Below are 17,265 nucleotides of genomic sequence, written 5' to 3'. Positions count from 1 at the left end.
CTTATGTGGTTTTTATTAAAATCAAACCGAACTAAACTGTACTATTGTAACTAACTATAGTTTTGAAGACAATATCAATTCAATCCAAATTGTATCGACAACAATATCAATCCACATCAAGAACTTTGCACAACATTGCTCATAATTTCCTGGCAAAATATAAGATGCTCTTATTAATCACTAACATATGGAGTTTAAGTGATGCTACAATCAAGGCCGGACAACACACTCAACCAACACCAGCTTAGCTACAATTACAAGAATACAGCACCCAACTAAAACATGCTTAATAATTAATTACAAACCAAGAGAAAATGGGAAACCTGTTGAACTCAACCAGCTACCACCAGCAATGAAGCTGCCAGGTGTGAAAGTCTGAGCCTCAGTGGCACTTGTAATTACCTTAAAGCCCTTCCAGGTCACCCTATTTGAAATCCCAGCACCAGCCCCAGTGTTAGCATACTCTCCATAAAACAATGTGTCGAGGGCAAATGTGCCACTCCACTCATGCCACCCAGCTGGGTCGATGATATCACTTATGGCAGATTGCATGATCACAGTCCTTGAATATTCCTTCCATGGCCTCCCTAAGAATGTTTTGAAGCTGCCCTTTACAGCTTGCAGGTCAGAAGTGGCTCCAATTCTGGATTTTTGGATCACAATGCCGGTGTTCTGGTTTGGGTCGGTTCGGCCTTGGGCTGTCACCATGTTTTTCTGGCCCGAATCGGGTTTCCTTGCATGGATGTCACAGTTTTGTAGCACCACAGCAGCATTGCCAAAAATGAAATCAACTGTTCCTGCTACTAAGCAGCCTTCAAAAAATTGGCGATTCGAGTGAACGTAAAGTGAGTCTTGGTATGCAAGAATGTCAACTCGGTAGAATGCTGAGAGATCAGACCCGACTCTTAGGGCAACGGCTTGGTGCTTTGATGGACCAGCTGTGTTTTGGAAGGTTATGTCCCGGGCTAGGAATTTTTCTCCAACCGCAGCTGCAAACATAAGGAATTATTCATAAACGAACATAACTTAGATATCTAATATGTTATGTTGTAATCTAATATGTTATGTTGTCACACTATTAGATTAAACGATATCCAAACAAATGAATGAAACCCACCATGTGCTCCATTTAATCTGTGAACAGAATCTAGCAACGTGGATGAGTGGCATGCAAAACAACGAAAATCTGTGGTCTGACTTAATGGCTGATAATTGCTCTGGTAAATGGGGACAGCAATCAATGACTCATCTAGAAAACAAGCCAACAGCCAAAACAAGTACACGGGACCTGGAGCGTGCATGCATGTGTTTTCAAAGGTTCAAACAATAAAAAACAGCTCTCAGCACCCCAAAAATAAGAAAAAGAAAAAGAGAATAAAGACAAAGGAGAAAAAGCAAGATAATGCAAAATGATACAACTAGTTTCTACAACCATAAACATGCGCCCCATGTGAAAATAAATAAAATTTTCAACTGGTGTCACATCCATTATTATCTGTATTTATCCAAATTCGAAAAGGATTGTTCTTATTTATTTAGATAACTCATTTTTTTAAGTAGCAAAATTGAAAAGTAGGGTGTCTGTGGAGTATAGCTCTTTCACCTACACTCATATGAGTAGAGATTCGAAATTTTGAGACACCTAATGAATATTTGTGTAAACTCTTTTCTCTAATCGCTTGTACTAAAAAAAGAAATTGAAAGGTAGGGTGAAGGGTCACTTGGGTGACAGGTGGTGGCTTGTGCTGATGTTCACGCGAAACAGAGACAGCTTAAGTGATCAGTCAAAGATTATGGCCTAAAATTGAGTGTCGGTGAGTAGCTAACATTAGTTTGAGTTTGGAGCCTTGATTTAGGGCTTACATTCACCATGATTGAAGGAAGCAACGTTAAAAAAAAACAAAGTAGAAGGAAGCATCTGAGAAGGATCCTAATAGGAGGATATGCGAACAAAAAAATGAGACAAAATGTCTTGGGTTAGATTTATTTATTCAAAAGAGACTAAAAGGGCATGAAAAAGTCAAATTAAGCACAAAAAGTAGAAAGAGAAAGGGGCCTGGGGCAAGCTGTAAACCACACCAACATTCATTAAAAACAGACGCAGACATGACGAGAGAGACGTCTCAAATCGCAGCAATGAACATCAGTCTATCTGTTTCCTAATTTTCTGAACACCACACAATTCTGGTGGAATAATGATTAGTTTTGGTTTTGGTTTAATGACTCTGGCTATACTCTTTTCTTTCCTTTTAAATCGAGGTACCCTTCAAGGTAGGGTCACATTGGACCCATTCCTGTTAGGTAAACTCCGGGCCACACTCTCGGGGCCCCATAATGTGTGTTGGTAAATCAGGAACTCGCACAACAACAAAAGGATTCGAATAGCTGACCTCTGAGTTTACCGTTGGCCCTAACTCGTCCTTCTAACCATTGTGATACAACCCCTGGTTAAACTATTAAGGCAAAGTTGGAAGCTTCTACTTACTATGTGGGCTTCAACACCCCTCCTCCCGTGTGAGAGGACACACTCAAGTTAAATGCATGGACGATATACATTGGGTGATATTAGATAGAGATGTCAAAATGTGATCATCCAACTCGAAATTAATGCTCCAAAACGGATGTTCTATCAAGTCTTAAAATTTATAGGTCATATAATTTGAGAAAAATAGATGCATTTTGAAGTGAGCAACAACCTTGCTAGATTTATGGTATGCAGAAAGTGTGCAATGATTTATGCTAGTCCTACATGACATAACATATCATTTACGGAGCTCTATCCCACACTATACAAATATATGTTGAAGAAATCAAAAACATAAAATAAACAAAAATAGTTGGGAACATTCAAAATTCAAAATTTTGACTTACCAACTGTGGCAGAATTGAAAGTTGTGCTGCCATCCACCACGTTTCTACTTGCAGTGATGATAGTGCTGGTCCTCCCATCTCCCAAAAACATGATGTTGGTCTTTTTCTTAGGCACATCCACATTTTCTCTGTACACCCCTGCCTTTATTCTGATCACATATCTAGTGCTGCTCTTCTCTGGGGCAGCAGCCACCGCTTCTGACACCGTCTTGTAATTCCCGCTGCCGTCTGCCGCCACCACCACGTTGGGAGTCACAGTCGACGACTGCAACAGCCGCCTGTCCGCCACCGACAGCCACTCCGGCCACCCCTTCTCTTCCACCACTTCCTCCTTGAGCTTCCGGTTCACATTCATTTTGCTCGCATTTGCAATATCATTATCCGTCATGTTCCTGATCATAGCCAATGCATTGCTGCATAGTTGTTCTACGTGTACCTGTATCATTATTAGATTAATTTAGACTATCGCTTCTACATTTTTTTCAAAAAAAAACACAGAAATATTGAAGGATAGATCATGATGTACCTGCCCCTTCTCCAAAACTGTGCGAACTTTTTTATCAGCGTCGTCGTGAGAGAACCCATCAAGGCAAGTCTCCTGGTTGGTAATGGCGGAGCTGATGAGAGTCTTGAGGTCATCAGCATACTGAGTCAAAGGCTTATTCTTATTGGGGTACTCATGGAGATCTGCAACAGCAGCATGGAGCTCATCGAGGGTCTCATCAATGTTCTCCAAGCAGTCATGGAGAGCAACCTTCTCGCGCTTCGTGAGCTTCTTTCTGGACTTCAAAAGCTTCTTGACAGCGAAGAAATTGTGCTCCAAGGCTGTGGTCGTGATGTTCAAGGACAATTCTATGACATCTTTCTGGCTCGAAACTTTCTTGGCGGCTCCGGGGGCGGCTAGCGTGGAGAAGCAGAGGTCAGGGTAGAGGGTGGAGCTGCATGAGCTTTTAAGTATAGCGTGGGAGGCGGCGGAGGCCTCGCTGTCTTCGCCGGAGTTTTTGTTTTGGGACTTTACTCCGGTGACAATGCCGATTACAGCGCCAACTAGTAGGATTGCTGCGACAAGGGCTATGAAGAGTTGCTTCTTGTTTTTCTTGGAGATGGATATTTGTTTGCCTGAATCAGACATTTTGGTCAAGAAGTCTTTGATTCTGGTCATTTTGGAGAATGGGGTGATTGGGGAAGAGGAAGAGATGGGTTTGGATGGAGTTGGGAAGGGAGGAGGGGGTTGTTTTTATATATAATGAGTGGTAGCTTGCTCTGGTGTTAGAATGTGTCCTTTGCCAGTGGGATATACCTTTCACATTTACCCATGTTAGGTTAGAAATTCCCATACACTCAATAATACTTGTATTAACTTCCTTGTACTTTAAAAAAAAAAAAGTATCCCTCAGTCTCGGCCCCATGCTGCTACAAACAATTTATGTATTTATTCATTTTCTGATTTATTACCCTTCAATTCAAATCTAATTGTATGAAACCGTAATTTAATTTAATTTTAAAAAAATAAACTCGGATGTAATGGGACGGACACATTATCCATTATCCTTCACCAACTAGCTAAACCCCATTTGCAGAATGATTGATTTGTTGATTTAATGATTATATGTCAAATGTAATGTGATCAGCGAGGTTATTAAAAAATAAAATGAACATAAGTCTTGCATGAATTCCTGGCCACGGGAATAAATGGCCATATTTAAAACTTGAAAAAAAAAAAAGAAAAAAAAAATACACTACAACGAGTCCGGCTAATAAAAAAAAGAAGAAAAAGTAACTATCAACTTGCAGAACTGAGGGGACAATCTTTTCGCAGTCAAACTCTTTCCTCTTTCATATTTTGTCCATTGTCATTCATCATTATTGCAAAGTGGATAAAATACATTTTCTTTTGGGTCCATAGAGATAACTACAATTAATTTTATTTTGGGAATTTCGTTTCTGTAGGCTTAGGCTATGCAACTCTTCTTCCTCATAACATAAGTCAGTCTTCGGGTCCTTACTTTTTTGCTCTTAAAGGCAAACTGCGGTGCGATGGAGGGTGAACAAGGTTGGGGAGGGAGGGAATGGTGGCTGTGGTGGCTTAGGGTTGTTGGAGATGGGTCGGGAAGGAGAGAGTTTTTCAATTTAATTTAATTATTATTTTACTTTATCATTTGGTTTTAAAAAAATTTAAAAATAAAAGTTAACTATGGTTATCTCACAAACATGTGTCAATTTTCTCATGCTCATCTTGGCCTTGCCTAGAAGCGGAAAGTGGTACGACAAAAGATTATATGATGAAATGTAAAATCTTGTGCTTATTCTGGCTACTATTCCTCAATGTGAAATTATAACATATCGGTAATATAGTCAAGTAGTATATTTTGTACATGTGTTATAATATAGATAAATAATATTGTTTATTTTCTTCTTTTTTAGTAAATGATATTAATAAATATACACTAATATTATAACACGTGTACAAAATATATCACGTGATAATACTACCGTAATATTTTATAATCGACACAATAATTATTATTAAAAACTGCTTGCCTAATCTGAAACAATTGGACATGATGTTATTCTCACGCAATATTTTTTTAGTTGCTGAAAAATAAAATTGATTTAGTAATGTAGGGTAAGATACGAAACTTTTCTACAGTGAATTTTTTATAGGGAGATTCACTATTATACCCAATATGAGGGCCCAAATTATAAAAATACCCTATATAAAATGGACTTTAGAAACACACCCAAAGCCCATTTACAACATAACAAAAAAGATTTTAACTTCTTATAAATTACAAAACTGCCATCAATTTCTTAAAACAAGCCCAACCCCAAAATCTCATAAAAATACCCAAAGCACTCAATAGGGCATCAAAGTAATTTAATAATTAATATTAAATTCAATAAAGCTAGCTATCATTTTTTGGGTTTTTTTTGGGTTTGTTTATAGGAATTCAATTGTGTAGGGTTTATTTATAATATTAGTGCTAAAAATGGGTATATCACTAAATATCTCTTTTTTATATATACTTTTTTTTCCTCTTTAGATTGGCATAAATTCCGCTATAGTTGAGGACAACTAAGCTCTTTTTTTTCTCTTCATGATTTGCCATGACTTTTCTTTCTTTCTTGAGCTTTTGATGGCAAACAATGTATAAAGCTCCAAATGCTAAAGAGCAGTTAGGGATTAGAGATGCCAATGACTAGGCCAGCCAGGCCCCTACTTGTATGCTCTTTAACACGTGGTACGTGCTAAAAGATAACTATGATCAAGAATGAAGAAAATGACTGTTCATCAACTTTTTTTTTCCTTTCTTTTTCCCAAAACCCAAAACCTTTTATTACTTTTATTTTATCCATGGTATCAAAATCTATCTCAATGAAGGTCAGGCTGCTTTTCATGAGCCCTCCTTTAGAACTACCGATTTTGAGAAAATTTTCTTATTTCTTCACTTGTTATATTCTTATTGCGTAACAACAATACGTCTAAATTTTGTTGATCCCATCAACTTAATTTATAAAATGATTAATTAAACGCCCTTCACAACATCCGTGTTTGATCAAAGGTAAACTTCAATGTTACAATAAAGGACATCAACAAGATATCAACATAATCAATTTCTGGAGAGCTGTTAACTAACATATTAGTTCACATACCCAACATAACCTATACCCTAAAGCAACCTATGAGTCTAAACAAACCCTACTACCACCACCTGAAGAAGTGCTGTCACCTCATCCGTAACAGATCTATAAAAACATAATTTTCAGCTATCTACGTGGTTCCACAATATCCGTATTGTCTTAGTATTAACAATTTGTGTACTCAAATCATCACAAATCATAATCACGTCGTGTTTTATTTTTAATGATAGCTAAGCGCCCTGATCATAATCTTTTTTTTAATGTTGTATAGTGTAGTTAACAATTTGCCAAGGGGTGTCGGCAAGGAATCAAAATTTTTAAACTATATTTTGGTTGCAACCAGCTTAGACGACCCACGCATAAAGAGAACTTTGCATTATTATATGAAATTGTAGTTCGAGTACATTTCACTATCTTATACCCAAAAACTGAGACAAACTACATAAATATGAAAAGGACAAATATGCTATTTTTCTTTAATTTTTCATAGATTTAAAGGCAATATATATACAAATCATAAAAATACTAAATTATTTATACAGATAATAACTCTAAAACAAGTGAATGTTTATTTTAGAATAAAACTGAGCCAATTTTTGGAATTGAAATAAATTTCTGTTAAGTTATCAAAATTTTATCTATGTAATAATAATATTGTAAGTTGTAGTGCAATAAGAAACAAATAGGTTTGATAAAATAACAATTTTAATTAGGCTTAATTTTGACCAATAGTGCTAATTTTAGTTTCCTACAAAATATATATATGTAATAGATGCATGTGATATATGACAGTTAAATATACTCTGTCAGATCTTCCATTTGGTGGATTCAGATGCTGGAAGAAATCTAATACAATATCATTAAAAAAAAATTAGTTGGTTAATGATTTTCGAGTTGAGTGATAGTTTCTAATTCGAGTTAATTAACAATTGTTTATTTTTATTTGTACTTCATCATTTGTGAAATATATAAATCATGAACGTTTATATCTCTTTTTCTGGTTCAAGTCTTTTAGTCCTTACATAAAAACTCCAACATTTAAAATTTGACAAAATAAATACAATACATTATGAATGTTTCCACTACTTATTTCACCGAGACTTTTTATGATAAAAACCTCACATTTATTGGCCTTTATAGGTGGTTAAATTGTGAAGAATATTAATATTACTAGTAATGAGGAAATCAATGGACTTAAACATTTTAAATTGTTTGATGGTAAGAATTGAACTCCTCAAATAAACTCCTCACTTTAAACTCTTCATTGTAAAAGCTCTCATAAATAATGTTCACATGTTGGACTCGAATATATACTTTTACTCATTAACTAATATTATGCAAATAAACAGTTTAATAATATAACATATATATTGATAAGATGGACAATTTTCCCATTGAAGAAGACAACTACTTCTGAAAAGAAAATAAGGAAACGAAGAAGGGATGGGTTTACAGATACGTGAGCATTTTTGCTCACTACTACTTAATTCAAGATGTATTCTCACCACTATTTTTCTTAATATTTAATACGTGTTGATAGGCATAATATTTTCGTACAGCTACCTACCAAGGCTCTGACAAGCTATAAAAAAAAATTGGTTAAAAAAATATTATCATCTTTACAATTAAAACACTGAGACTGGGAGGACCATTCCCAGCTGTATGTTTTAAGTTAGAGATGCAATAGCTTCCAAGAACACTTGTCCCCATGGTGCACCCAATCGATCTGTTTGTTTTTCAGTCTTTAATTTTCACAACTAGAAACTGAATGCCAACTCAATTACAAATTAATTCTCAGTGGATGTTTGAAAAGTCTACACCTTTCCAGGATAAGTAAAATTATCATATACACTAGACTGTAAAGCAACCAAGTTGACCTACAAGTGGAGAAAATCTATTGGATCAGTACTTAAATTATATTTTTATATACATTAATCATTAGTTTTTAAACTTGTAACTTTTTGTAATACAAACGATAAGGGAGAAGGATCGAACCTATAATCGAGTACACGGGTAAATGCTCTAAATCAAATAAGCTATAAATTCCTTGCTCAAGTGATATAATTTGTGTAACAACATATATATGTTTCCAAGAGTTGAGAAAGCCATCAGCCTGAAAATTCTTGTTAACCTGTGTGAGGCTACATATAACAACAACAAAAATTTCCTGAAAGTGGATTTTCTTTTTCTTTTTTGCCAGCAAATACAATAAGTAGTCTTCTAGCTAGCATGTCTTGTTTCTTTCTTTCGTTGAATTATTTTTGTCTTTGCTTAAGAGAGGACAAGAAAGACAATGAGGCATGAGAGAGAGAAAATGAGATGGCAGAGATTCATGTACGACATGCATCTCGTCCCACTCAACCATACATATCTAACTTTAATATATATATTTTTAATATTGAAAGAGTGAGAGTCGAGTCTAAGACCTTAAATGTAAATATTTTTAACCACTTTAGTTATAAGTGCCTTGCTCGTTCGTAGTGGCGGAGCTAGAAGCTAATATGTGGGGGAGCCAGTACCATAAATGCAAGATTATATGGAGCTATATTTTAACTAATATTGTAGTTGATGCATAAAAAAGAATTGGGGTTTCATAGAGTTTGGGGGAGCCCTGGCTATGGCAGGCCTACATGTGGCTCCGTCCCTGCTCGTTCGGTTAGTTAATTATATATAACAATACTCACTAATGTATGAATTGGGACCTAGATCTAGACCTAGACTAAAAAAATCCTCAATCCAAATCACACATACTTTGTAAACCAAACTTCATGTAAAAGACATGGAGGTTAGCGGCATCGAGACCAAAAGCTTGTACATGTACAAAGGTACAAGGCATAGTCTTTTAGCAAAGAGCCAAGAGCCAAGAGCCAAAGAGATGAAGCTTTAATCTTATCTGTGTCAACAGAATTGTAACGTTAGAAAGAGGTGACCTGAGAAGAAACTTCGTTGAAAAGAAAGACCCAAAGAGTCTGTCAAACCCGTGCAAAGTTCCAGTATTCAAAGCACAACCAGAGCATCTTTTCAAAGAATTATAAAAAATATTAAGAATATATATAAATGAATAATACCGTAACATAACAACACAGTATTATTTCTTAATTATATCTTAAAGAACACATGCATGTGATGTTATTGAATACAGAAACAAAAAAACCAACACATGTTATTATTCTCTCTACTTTCATGCCCACCATTTATGATTTCGATAATACATCTTTTTGATAAATAAAGAACACATATTATTATTTTGTTGGGCAGCTAATGATACTCTTTAACTTTTTTTTTCTTCTTTCATGTATTAGACCATGTATTAAATTTTTTTTTTAAAAGGTATTTGATCCTTGCTTAGGAGGCATTTATTGCATACGTGAGTTAAGTTAGTGAGCCCGTCTCTTTGCACCCATGTTCGAGTCTCCTTCCCTTAGATTAAAGTAGTAATAACATTGACTGAAAAGGGAGAAAAATCACAATTTTAGTGAGTTTTGTTGTCGAGGCCCAATGTCCATGAGTCTGGTCCGATCTTGTGGTGCCATGTTTAGGTTTAGGCCCAGTGAGAAAATTCAACCGATTAAAAAAAGGAGTTCGGTTATTTTCCTAAGTGGTCTCAACACTATCAGGTCGGGTTGAGAAATTTCGTTTAAAACCCTTAAACCCTTAACGATCGCAACGCAGCCGTTTAGAGCGAAGGCAAATGCAAACAACGTTTTGGTGCAAATTCCAGTTAGGTTTGTGAACAGAGAGAGTATCAGACTAGCGGCAACTCCACAGAAGCAAAAGTAAGCTTCATCTTTTCCCATTTTTCATTGATAAAAATAAATTTCTGGTTTCATAGTAATAATATATCTGTTATTCTGAATTGAATAGCACTTGCTATTTTCCTAATTTCTAGGTTTTCAAACAATAATATTATTGGAAGAAAGAAAGTTAGCTACTTTTGTTATTGATTTCATTTGTTTATTTAAATTTTCCGCATGCTGGCTGTTTACGTTCTCTGACTTAATTGCTTTGTTGTTTGTTTGGGTTATTGGTAGTTATACGGTTTTATACTAGGAAGCTGTTGAAATTTGTGTGTGAGTGGTGCTGGGAGGGTTGCTTATGGTTTCTTTTGGGTCTAAGGCATTGCCATTGAGACGACTTGGAGGCATAATGGGTGATGAGGATAATTCACACAAACGGAGTAGAAAGAAAATGGGTATGAGCCGAAAGCCTGACAAACAAAGTAATTCCTTTGATGCAAATGTCAACAAAAATGGATCCGGTCGGGGCTCACAACGTCAAAGCGATTCGGAAACACAAAGATCAGTTGTTAGGTATTACATGATAATTTTTTTCAATTACGGGTTTTGAGAAATATGGTCACTTTGTGAATTGTTTGGCATTTTAAAGTTTTTGAGTACTTGTTGTAGGAAACAGGTTGATCCCGAAACCACAAAATACTTTTCGGAAATTGCTAACCTTATTGAGAGTAATGGGGTTGATATGGAGGAGCGGTCGGTTGTATGTGGTAATGCCCTGGAGGAAGCTAGGGGGAAAGAATTTGAACTTGCTACTGATTATTACTTAAGCCACACTATGCAGACTCTTCTTGAGGGCTGTGACGTTAACTCCCTTTGTTCTTTCCTTCGAAGCTGCGCGAAGGACTTCCCATCTATTGCAATGGACCGTTCTGGTTCTCATGTAGCTGAGACTGCAATCAAGTCTTTATCTCAGCATCTTCAGGACAACGATGTCTATTCTGTTATTGAGGACACTCTAAATGCAATATGCAAGGTATTAAGTGTTTGATGTTCTTAATTACAAGAAGCAATTTTGGGTCAATATCTTCAGCATTTGGTCAGTTGTTGCCTGTTCTATCTCTGGAATTTTAAAACCAGAAGATATCCAGATAATTTGATTATAACAAGCTAGCGGTTATGAATGTTAAATGTTCAATGAAGTGATGTAAAAACTTCCAGTTCTTTTTTTCTTTCATTTTAAAAAATTTAAAACAGTTGAAACAGAAAGGTAGTAGGCGTATGTAAACTATGATCTATTTTTTTCCCTTCACTTCATAATATAATATATTTTGTTTATTGTCAGGTGATTGTAAAGAATCCTGGTGATCTGATGTGCGATTGCTATGGATCTCATGTTCTACGAAGTCTTCTTTCTCTTTTTAAAGGAGTACCTTTGGATTCTTCCGAGTTTAACCGGAGAAAGTCTTCTTCAGTCCTTGCAGAGCGGTTGAATTTCAAGGCATTTCGAGCAGACACAGATATTTCACCACAGGCTGTACAGGGATTCCCAGGTTTACTTGACTTTCTTGTTTCAGGGATGTCAAAGTGTATCCAGAACAACATTAAGACCATGCAAGTTGATCAGTACAGCAGTTTGGTTCTTCAGGCAAGTTCTAATATACTATCATACTATTTTTTCCCACGCCTAGGAGTTGCTTTTCTTTTTGAATGTCAATTGAGAACTGATAAGTTATTCATTATCAAATATACAAAAATAAAGTAAAGTAAAAAAAAAATAAAGTTAATATGGTGTTGACAACATGGTATTAATAGCGTTTTAATTCGTAATATAGTGTTAACAACTCCATAAGTGAGTTTTCATATATGGTCCAGATCTCCATTTGTGATACTTGATTAGCATCTGATGAGTCTTAAGACAATCCACCAGAGTATACTTCTCAAAATTTGTGACAAATTTAATATACCCAATTCAAAGTGTGGAAGTCTGTTTTGTGGTCAGTGGGTTATTTACCCTTTATTTGTTCATCTATGAAAAGGGGAGGGAGCAAATTTTCTTTTCATTTAAGCATTTATGGATGAAATTGGTGACGTATAATAATTTGATCATCTAAAACTTGATCTTTTGGATGCCTAGGATTTCTACAGAATCAAGTTCTTTTCATAGTCTTATTTTTGTGTTTCTTTATCATTCGCAGTATATGGGCATGGTCTGGGTCCATGTTGAATTGTGTTATAACTTTTTTTTTTTGGCCTGGCAGAGTGCTTTGAAATTGTTAGCAGGAGATGAAGAAAAGCTGTTGCAAATAATTCCCATTCTTATTGGATGTACCAGGGAAGAAATTTTAGAAGGAGATTCCATTAAAACAACTAAGGCGAGAAATATTTTATATCTTATGAAAGAAACTGCATTTAGCCATTTAATGGAGGTAAACACTTTCTTCATGAGCTTTGCATGAACAATGCTTATTCCTGCGTGAAATTTTACAGAAGGACACCATGTTCTTCTATTAATTGTGTACTTAATCCAGGCATGCCTTTATAAATTGTCAATTTGATATCAAATTGGTGTTATAAATGGCATGACGGAAATCAATCTTGATAATCATTTTCTGAAAACTACTAACTGATTTCATCCCAATATTCCGATATGACGAAATTTGTATAGTTTTATATAGCCTTTACTACAATCATAACTTGTTTGAGCTTATATGTTAGTGAGATGGTTATGCTACATTAACAATTAAACTTCCTTTAGTCAGTTGTGGGATCAAAATAATCTTTTCGTACCTACTGCTGTAACTATGCAGTTCTAACGGGTAACACAGCTTCTGCCTCCCCAAAAATTAAAAATAAAACAAAAACAAGATATAGCTGGCCAAATCTGTAGAATGTGAAGGACTGATGACAAGACATCTATTTATCTTCTGCTATCCTTTTCTCATTGAATGTAGCTTGGTTTATTTTCATTTTAATTATATGTTCTGAACATTGCAGGTTGCTTTGGAAGTGGCTCCTGAAGTCTTGTACAATGAAATGTTCACAAAAGTTTTTAGAAACTCATTATTTGAGCTTTCATCTCATCATTGTGGGAACTTTGTCATTCAAGCACTAATTTCTCATGCAGGGAGTCAAGATCAGGTATGTTTTGTGACAATGCTGCTTTTTGACACTTTATACCCCTCATCATGCTCCACCGCACCCTGTAATTATTTTCGATTAGCATTTCCATTATTCAGAGTTAATATAAGTGTTAACTTCAAATTTGCTTCTTCCATTTACTTTTCTGTACTGCTCTCCTATTTTAGCTACTTTGGCATATCTCCTTGCAAAAGGTGGTCCTCAATCTGTCATAACACCTTTTTGCCAATTTGTCCATTAGATGGAGGTGATCTGGGAGGAGCTTGGTTCGAAATTTAAGGATCTGCTTAAAATGGGAAAATCAGGAATTATTGCTTCGCTGATTGCTGCAAGTCAAAGGCTTCATATTTATGAACATAAGGTCAGAAATGAATTTGTGTTATTGTTCATAATTTCTTTAATTTCACCTCGGTATTATTACAGTTTTACTGATGAATAAATTAGATGGATCATGGATATTTACTTGTTAACATGACTTTGTTCTGGTTGTGAGTCCAGATACTCATTCTGATCGTAGTTATGTTTCCATTACTTGTTTGACAGTGTTGTGAGGCCCTTGCTACGGCTGTACATTCAAGCAATGAGTCTTCGACATGCATTGTTCCCCGGATACTGTTTCTTGACAGCTATTTCTACTGTGAAGATAAGTCCAATTGGAATTGGCCAAGCGGTGCTAAAATGCACGTCATGGGTTCTTTGATTCTGCAAGGAGTTTTTCGATTTCAAAATGTATGGAACCTTTCTCATAGTTGTACTCAAATCAGAGCCTCCAACTATCATATTAGGTGTTTCTATATATAGTTATATAGTTTTAGCATATTGTGATGCCTCTTAAAATATTCAAATAAAGACTTGTAGCTTTTCCACTGTTGCACTTTCTCTCCATTTCCATTTAAAAGAAAATCAGCCCCCACCCCCACCCCCTTTGTATTGCATCTTTTCTCTCTATGTAATATTCTGTTTCCATTGATGGAATATCTATTTTCAGTTTTGCCTTTTTAGAGAATCTATTGAGTTTGGTCGCTGCAATTATAAATTCATATATTCTTGTTAGGACATTCAGGAAATAAAATAATGCAATTAGGATTGAAGCTCGTTCACTTAATTGGTTCTTGCATTGCAATCTTGTATTTGTTTATACTGATTTACTGTTTCACTTCACAGGAATTTATACAGCCTTTTATTACAAGTATTACATCCCTCAATGCTGATAATATCCTCGAAGCTGCTAAAGATTCTGGAGGTGCTCGTGTTATTGAAGCTTTTCTAAGTTCAGATGCTTCTGCGAAACTGAAGCGCCGACTAATCATGAAGTATGCTGTGTAACTTAATTGGTAGATTGTATGCTTACATAGCCTGTGTATCTATCAGGATGCCCATATATTTGTCTTATGGTTCTAGGCAATTAAAACATTTTTTAATTGGATCTTCTGTTGCATACTTTGAAGGCTTCGTGGACATTTTGGAGAGCTTTCATTACAATCATCAGGTTCCTTTACTGTTGAAAAGTGTTTTACTGTGGGTAACATCTCACTGAGAGAGGCCATAGTATCTGAGTTGTTAACTGTGCAAAGTGAGCTTTGGAATACGAAGCAAGGTCCTCATCTCATGAGGAAATTAGATGTTGATGGGTAAGCTGTTGGCCATGTTCTATTTCAGAATATCAAGATTTTTAAGTGCTTCATTGTTAGTCAGGATCTGTGTCAATCCTTTTTCTTTGTTAAGGAAAGCCTGCTCTTGTATCTTAAATAATTCACCGAAGTAATTAGCACATAGCTGGCTATCTTCTGTCGCTCATTTGTGCACAAACATCTTTGAAGAAACCATAAAATTATCATTTTGGATACATTGTTTTAGCATTATTTGTTAGGAGTTGAATCTTTGCAGTTTATGTACTTAACCTTGTGTAAATGACAGGTTTGCTGCTAGACCTGATCAATGGAGGTCCAGGCAAGAATCAAAACAATCAACTTTCAATGAATTCTATTCTACATTTGGCTCTAGTGAGACCAAGCCGTCAAAGAACAGCAGCTTTCTTTCTGATGATTCTAAGAAGACATCACAACCAAATAAAATAAAACAAATGAGGGAAGAAATAGCACATCTCCAGACATCTCCTGCACCATTTTTGAGTACAACAGGCTTCAAACGCAAACCAAATAAACCAGAAAAGAGCAGCAAGAGGTTTGCAAGAAATTCGGCCGATGAGGATGTTCCTAAAGTGAAGAAGAATAAGTCGAAGAATATAGTCACAGATGAGGGGACATCCCAATCCATGGATAAGGCAGAGAAGAAACGGCACAGAGAGGATGTTTTGCAAAAATCCCCGAAGAAGTTGAAAACATGAGGATGTGGATCATCTGCTTCAATCTCATGTTTTGTAACCTTCTCCAGCGCCGCAGAGGGTATAAACCTGGTTGGAGAGGGAGAGAAATACCAGCCTGGAAGAAGCTCCCAAAAAGAAGAAAAAAAAATGCTGGTTGGATATTAACTATTTAATTGCTCTTAGTCTTGAGATGTTTGAATTGGTAGCATAGGCTAACTGGATTGGAGAATTCGTGTGTGAGCAAAGTTCTTAGTTCTGTTTTGTTCTTGTTCCTGTTTTTCAAGTTGAGGTTTTTAAGGTATAGCCTTCTGTAACGGAATGATACTGTTCTGTATGTACCAAGAAAATTATAGATAAATTTACTTTCAAAAGCCTTGAATGAATGAAAACTAACGCTGTCGAGTTTCCCCATGTCTGGTTCTGTACTTCCTCTCTTTCAGACATCTATGAAGGAGGAATTGGATTTGGCGGCGTCCGAGCCAACCTGCTTTTATAAGAGTTCTTCCTTGCCGTGGTGTTTATGATGTGATTACACAAATGGTGCAAAAATAGGTGTTTATGATCCATTGTGTAATTATCATAGATGTGTTAGTCGTTGATTTCTAACTAAATTTCTGATGCGAAAATAGGTGAAAAAATAAACAAAATTTGGATCTGATATCAGCGGAATCATGTGCTAAACTCTCAGTTGCATAATGCAACTCTGAGCTGTATGCTTTGGCCAAAACCGTGAGATATATATTTCAATAAAGGGTCACGTGATCAGGCACGTGATAACAATGTTAACAGTAAGATATTATTCTTACGTATCAGTGACTAGGCAGTGGTTTCAAACCAAAATTGAGGAGAAAACATTTGATCTTGTTCTTGTTTCTCAATCCTTTTGCATGTGAAACAGAAACATGTTATTCTTCTATATATACATCACAAAAAGACTACAAATTTACACTCAAAATCAGAGCTAACAAAACCTTAGCTAGGTAGCAAAACTGCAGTTGCATTACAAGTGGTCTAAAAATGAATGAGGGAGAAAGCTAGCTAGCTAGATGCCCTTAATGTTCTGTACTTCCACTTACAGCCACCTTATGGAGGATTGGACCTGGAAAAAGAAAGCAAGGCAACTGAGGTCAATTATGGGAAATCTTCAAGTGTTGGAGATAGAGAGAGGCATGAAAGAGCTTGGAAGTATACTTTACTTGTTCTGTGTGGGATTTGAAGTGCTTGGTGGTATTCTTCTAAAGCTTGAGCCAACTTGCATATACGGGTTCTTCTTCTTCGCCTCCAAATCTTCAAGACCTTGTGATGAAGATGCAGAAGCTGCTTTTTTCGATGCAGAGGCAGAAGCAGAAGTTAATGGACGAGCTTGTGCTGTTGCAATATCAGGCCATGTTGAGAGCACCATGGAAAGAGCAAGAGCCAGAGCAGCTAGAACTCTAGACCAAGTCTTCATATTCATCTGCTCAGTGAGTGTGAAGAAGATAGATAAACTTGAAGCCTATGATTAGATATGAAATGAAATGATGGTCTAGTCTTTGATTTATATACCAAAAT

The 17,265-nt window shown here is 36.0% G+C and overlaps 3 protein-coding genes across 5 annotated transcripts; 1 reads left to right on the top strand and 2 right to left on the bottom strand.

Moving 5' to 3' along the window:
• Positions 1 to 116: 116 nt before the first annotated feature.
• LOC117620932 (pectinesterase) lies at positions 117 to 4,144 on the bottom strand. The gene is made up of 3 exons (XM_034351193.1): positions 3,398 to 4,144; positions 2,872 to 3,307; positions 117 to 989 (listed from the first exon to the last, which is right to left on the bottom strand). The coding sequence occupies exons 1-3, from the start codon at positions 4,031 to 4,033 to the stop codon at positions 298 to 300; spliced, it is 1,764 nt and encodes a 587-aa protein (XP_034207084.1). The 5' UTR covers positions 4,034 to 4,144; the 3' UTR covers positions 117 to 297.
• A 6,028-nt stretch (positions 4,145 to 10,172) lies between these two features.
• LOC117623186 (pumilio homolog 23) lies at positions 10,173 to 16,125 on the top strand. Of its 2 annotated transcripts, none has more exons than XM_034354067.1 (11): positions 10,173 to 10,289; positions 10,545 to 10,823; positions 10,920 to 11,283; positions 11,593 to 11,895; positions 12,509 to 12,676; positions 13,245 to 13,388; positions 13,630 to 13,749; positions 13,932 to 14,117; positions 14,553 to 14,701; positions 14,837 to 15,019; positions 15,306 to 16,125. In XM_034354067.1, the coding sequence occupies exons 2-11, from the start codon at positions 10,609 to 10,611 to the stop codon at positions 15,733 to 15,735; spliced, it is 2,262 nt and encodes a 753-aa protein (XP_034209958.1). In that variant the 5' UTR covers positions 10,173 to 10,289; positions 10,545 to 10,608; the 3' UTR covers positions 15,736 to 16,125. The 2 variants fall into 2 exon arrangements, with proteins under 2 accessions (XP_034209958.1, XP_034209959.1); XM_034354068.1 differs by having other exon boundaries at positions 10,181 to 10,289; positions 10,630 to 10,823.
• A 571-nt stretch (positions 16,126 to 16,696) lies between these two features.
• On the bottom strand, positions 16,697 to 17,248 carry LOC117623450. Of its 2 annotated transcripts, none has more exons than XR_004585127.1 (2): positions 16,906 to 17,248; positions 16,697 to 16,813 (listed from the first exon to the last, which is right to left on the bottom strand). XR_004585127.1 is itself a non-coding variant. In XM_034354440.1 (2 exons), the coding sequence occupies exons 1-2, from the start codon at positions 17,168 to 17,170 to the stop codon at positions 16,798 to 16,800; spliced, it is 276 nt and encodes a 91-aa protein (XP_034210331.1). In that variant the 5' UTR covers positions 17,171 to 17,248; the 3' UTR covers positions 16,697 to 16,797. The 2 variants fall into 2 exon arrangements, 1 of the variants encoding a protein (XP_034210331.1); XM_034354440.1 differs by having other exon boundaries at positions 16,911 to 17,248.
• Positions 17,249 to 17,265: the final 17 nt, after the last annotated feature.

This window comes from Prunus dulcis, chromosome 3 (genome assembly GCF_902201215.1).
Source record: "Prunus dulcis chromosome 3, ALMONDv2, whole genome shotgun sequence".
Lineage (NCBI taxonomy): Eukaryota > Viridiplantae > Streptophyta > Magnoliopsida > Rosales > Rosaceae > Prunus > Prunus dulcis.
This window is presented reverse-complemented; position numbering and strand designations above follow the sequence as displayed.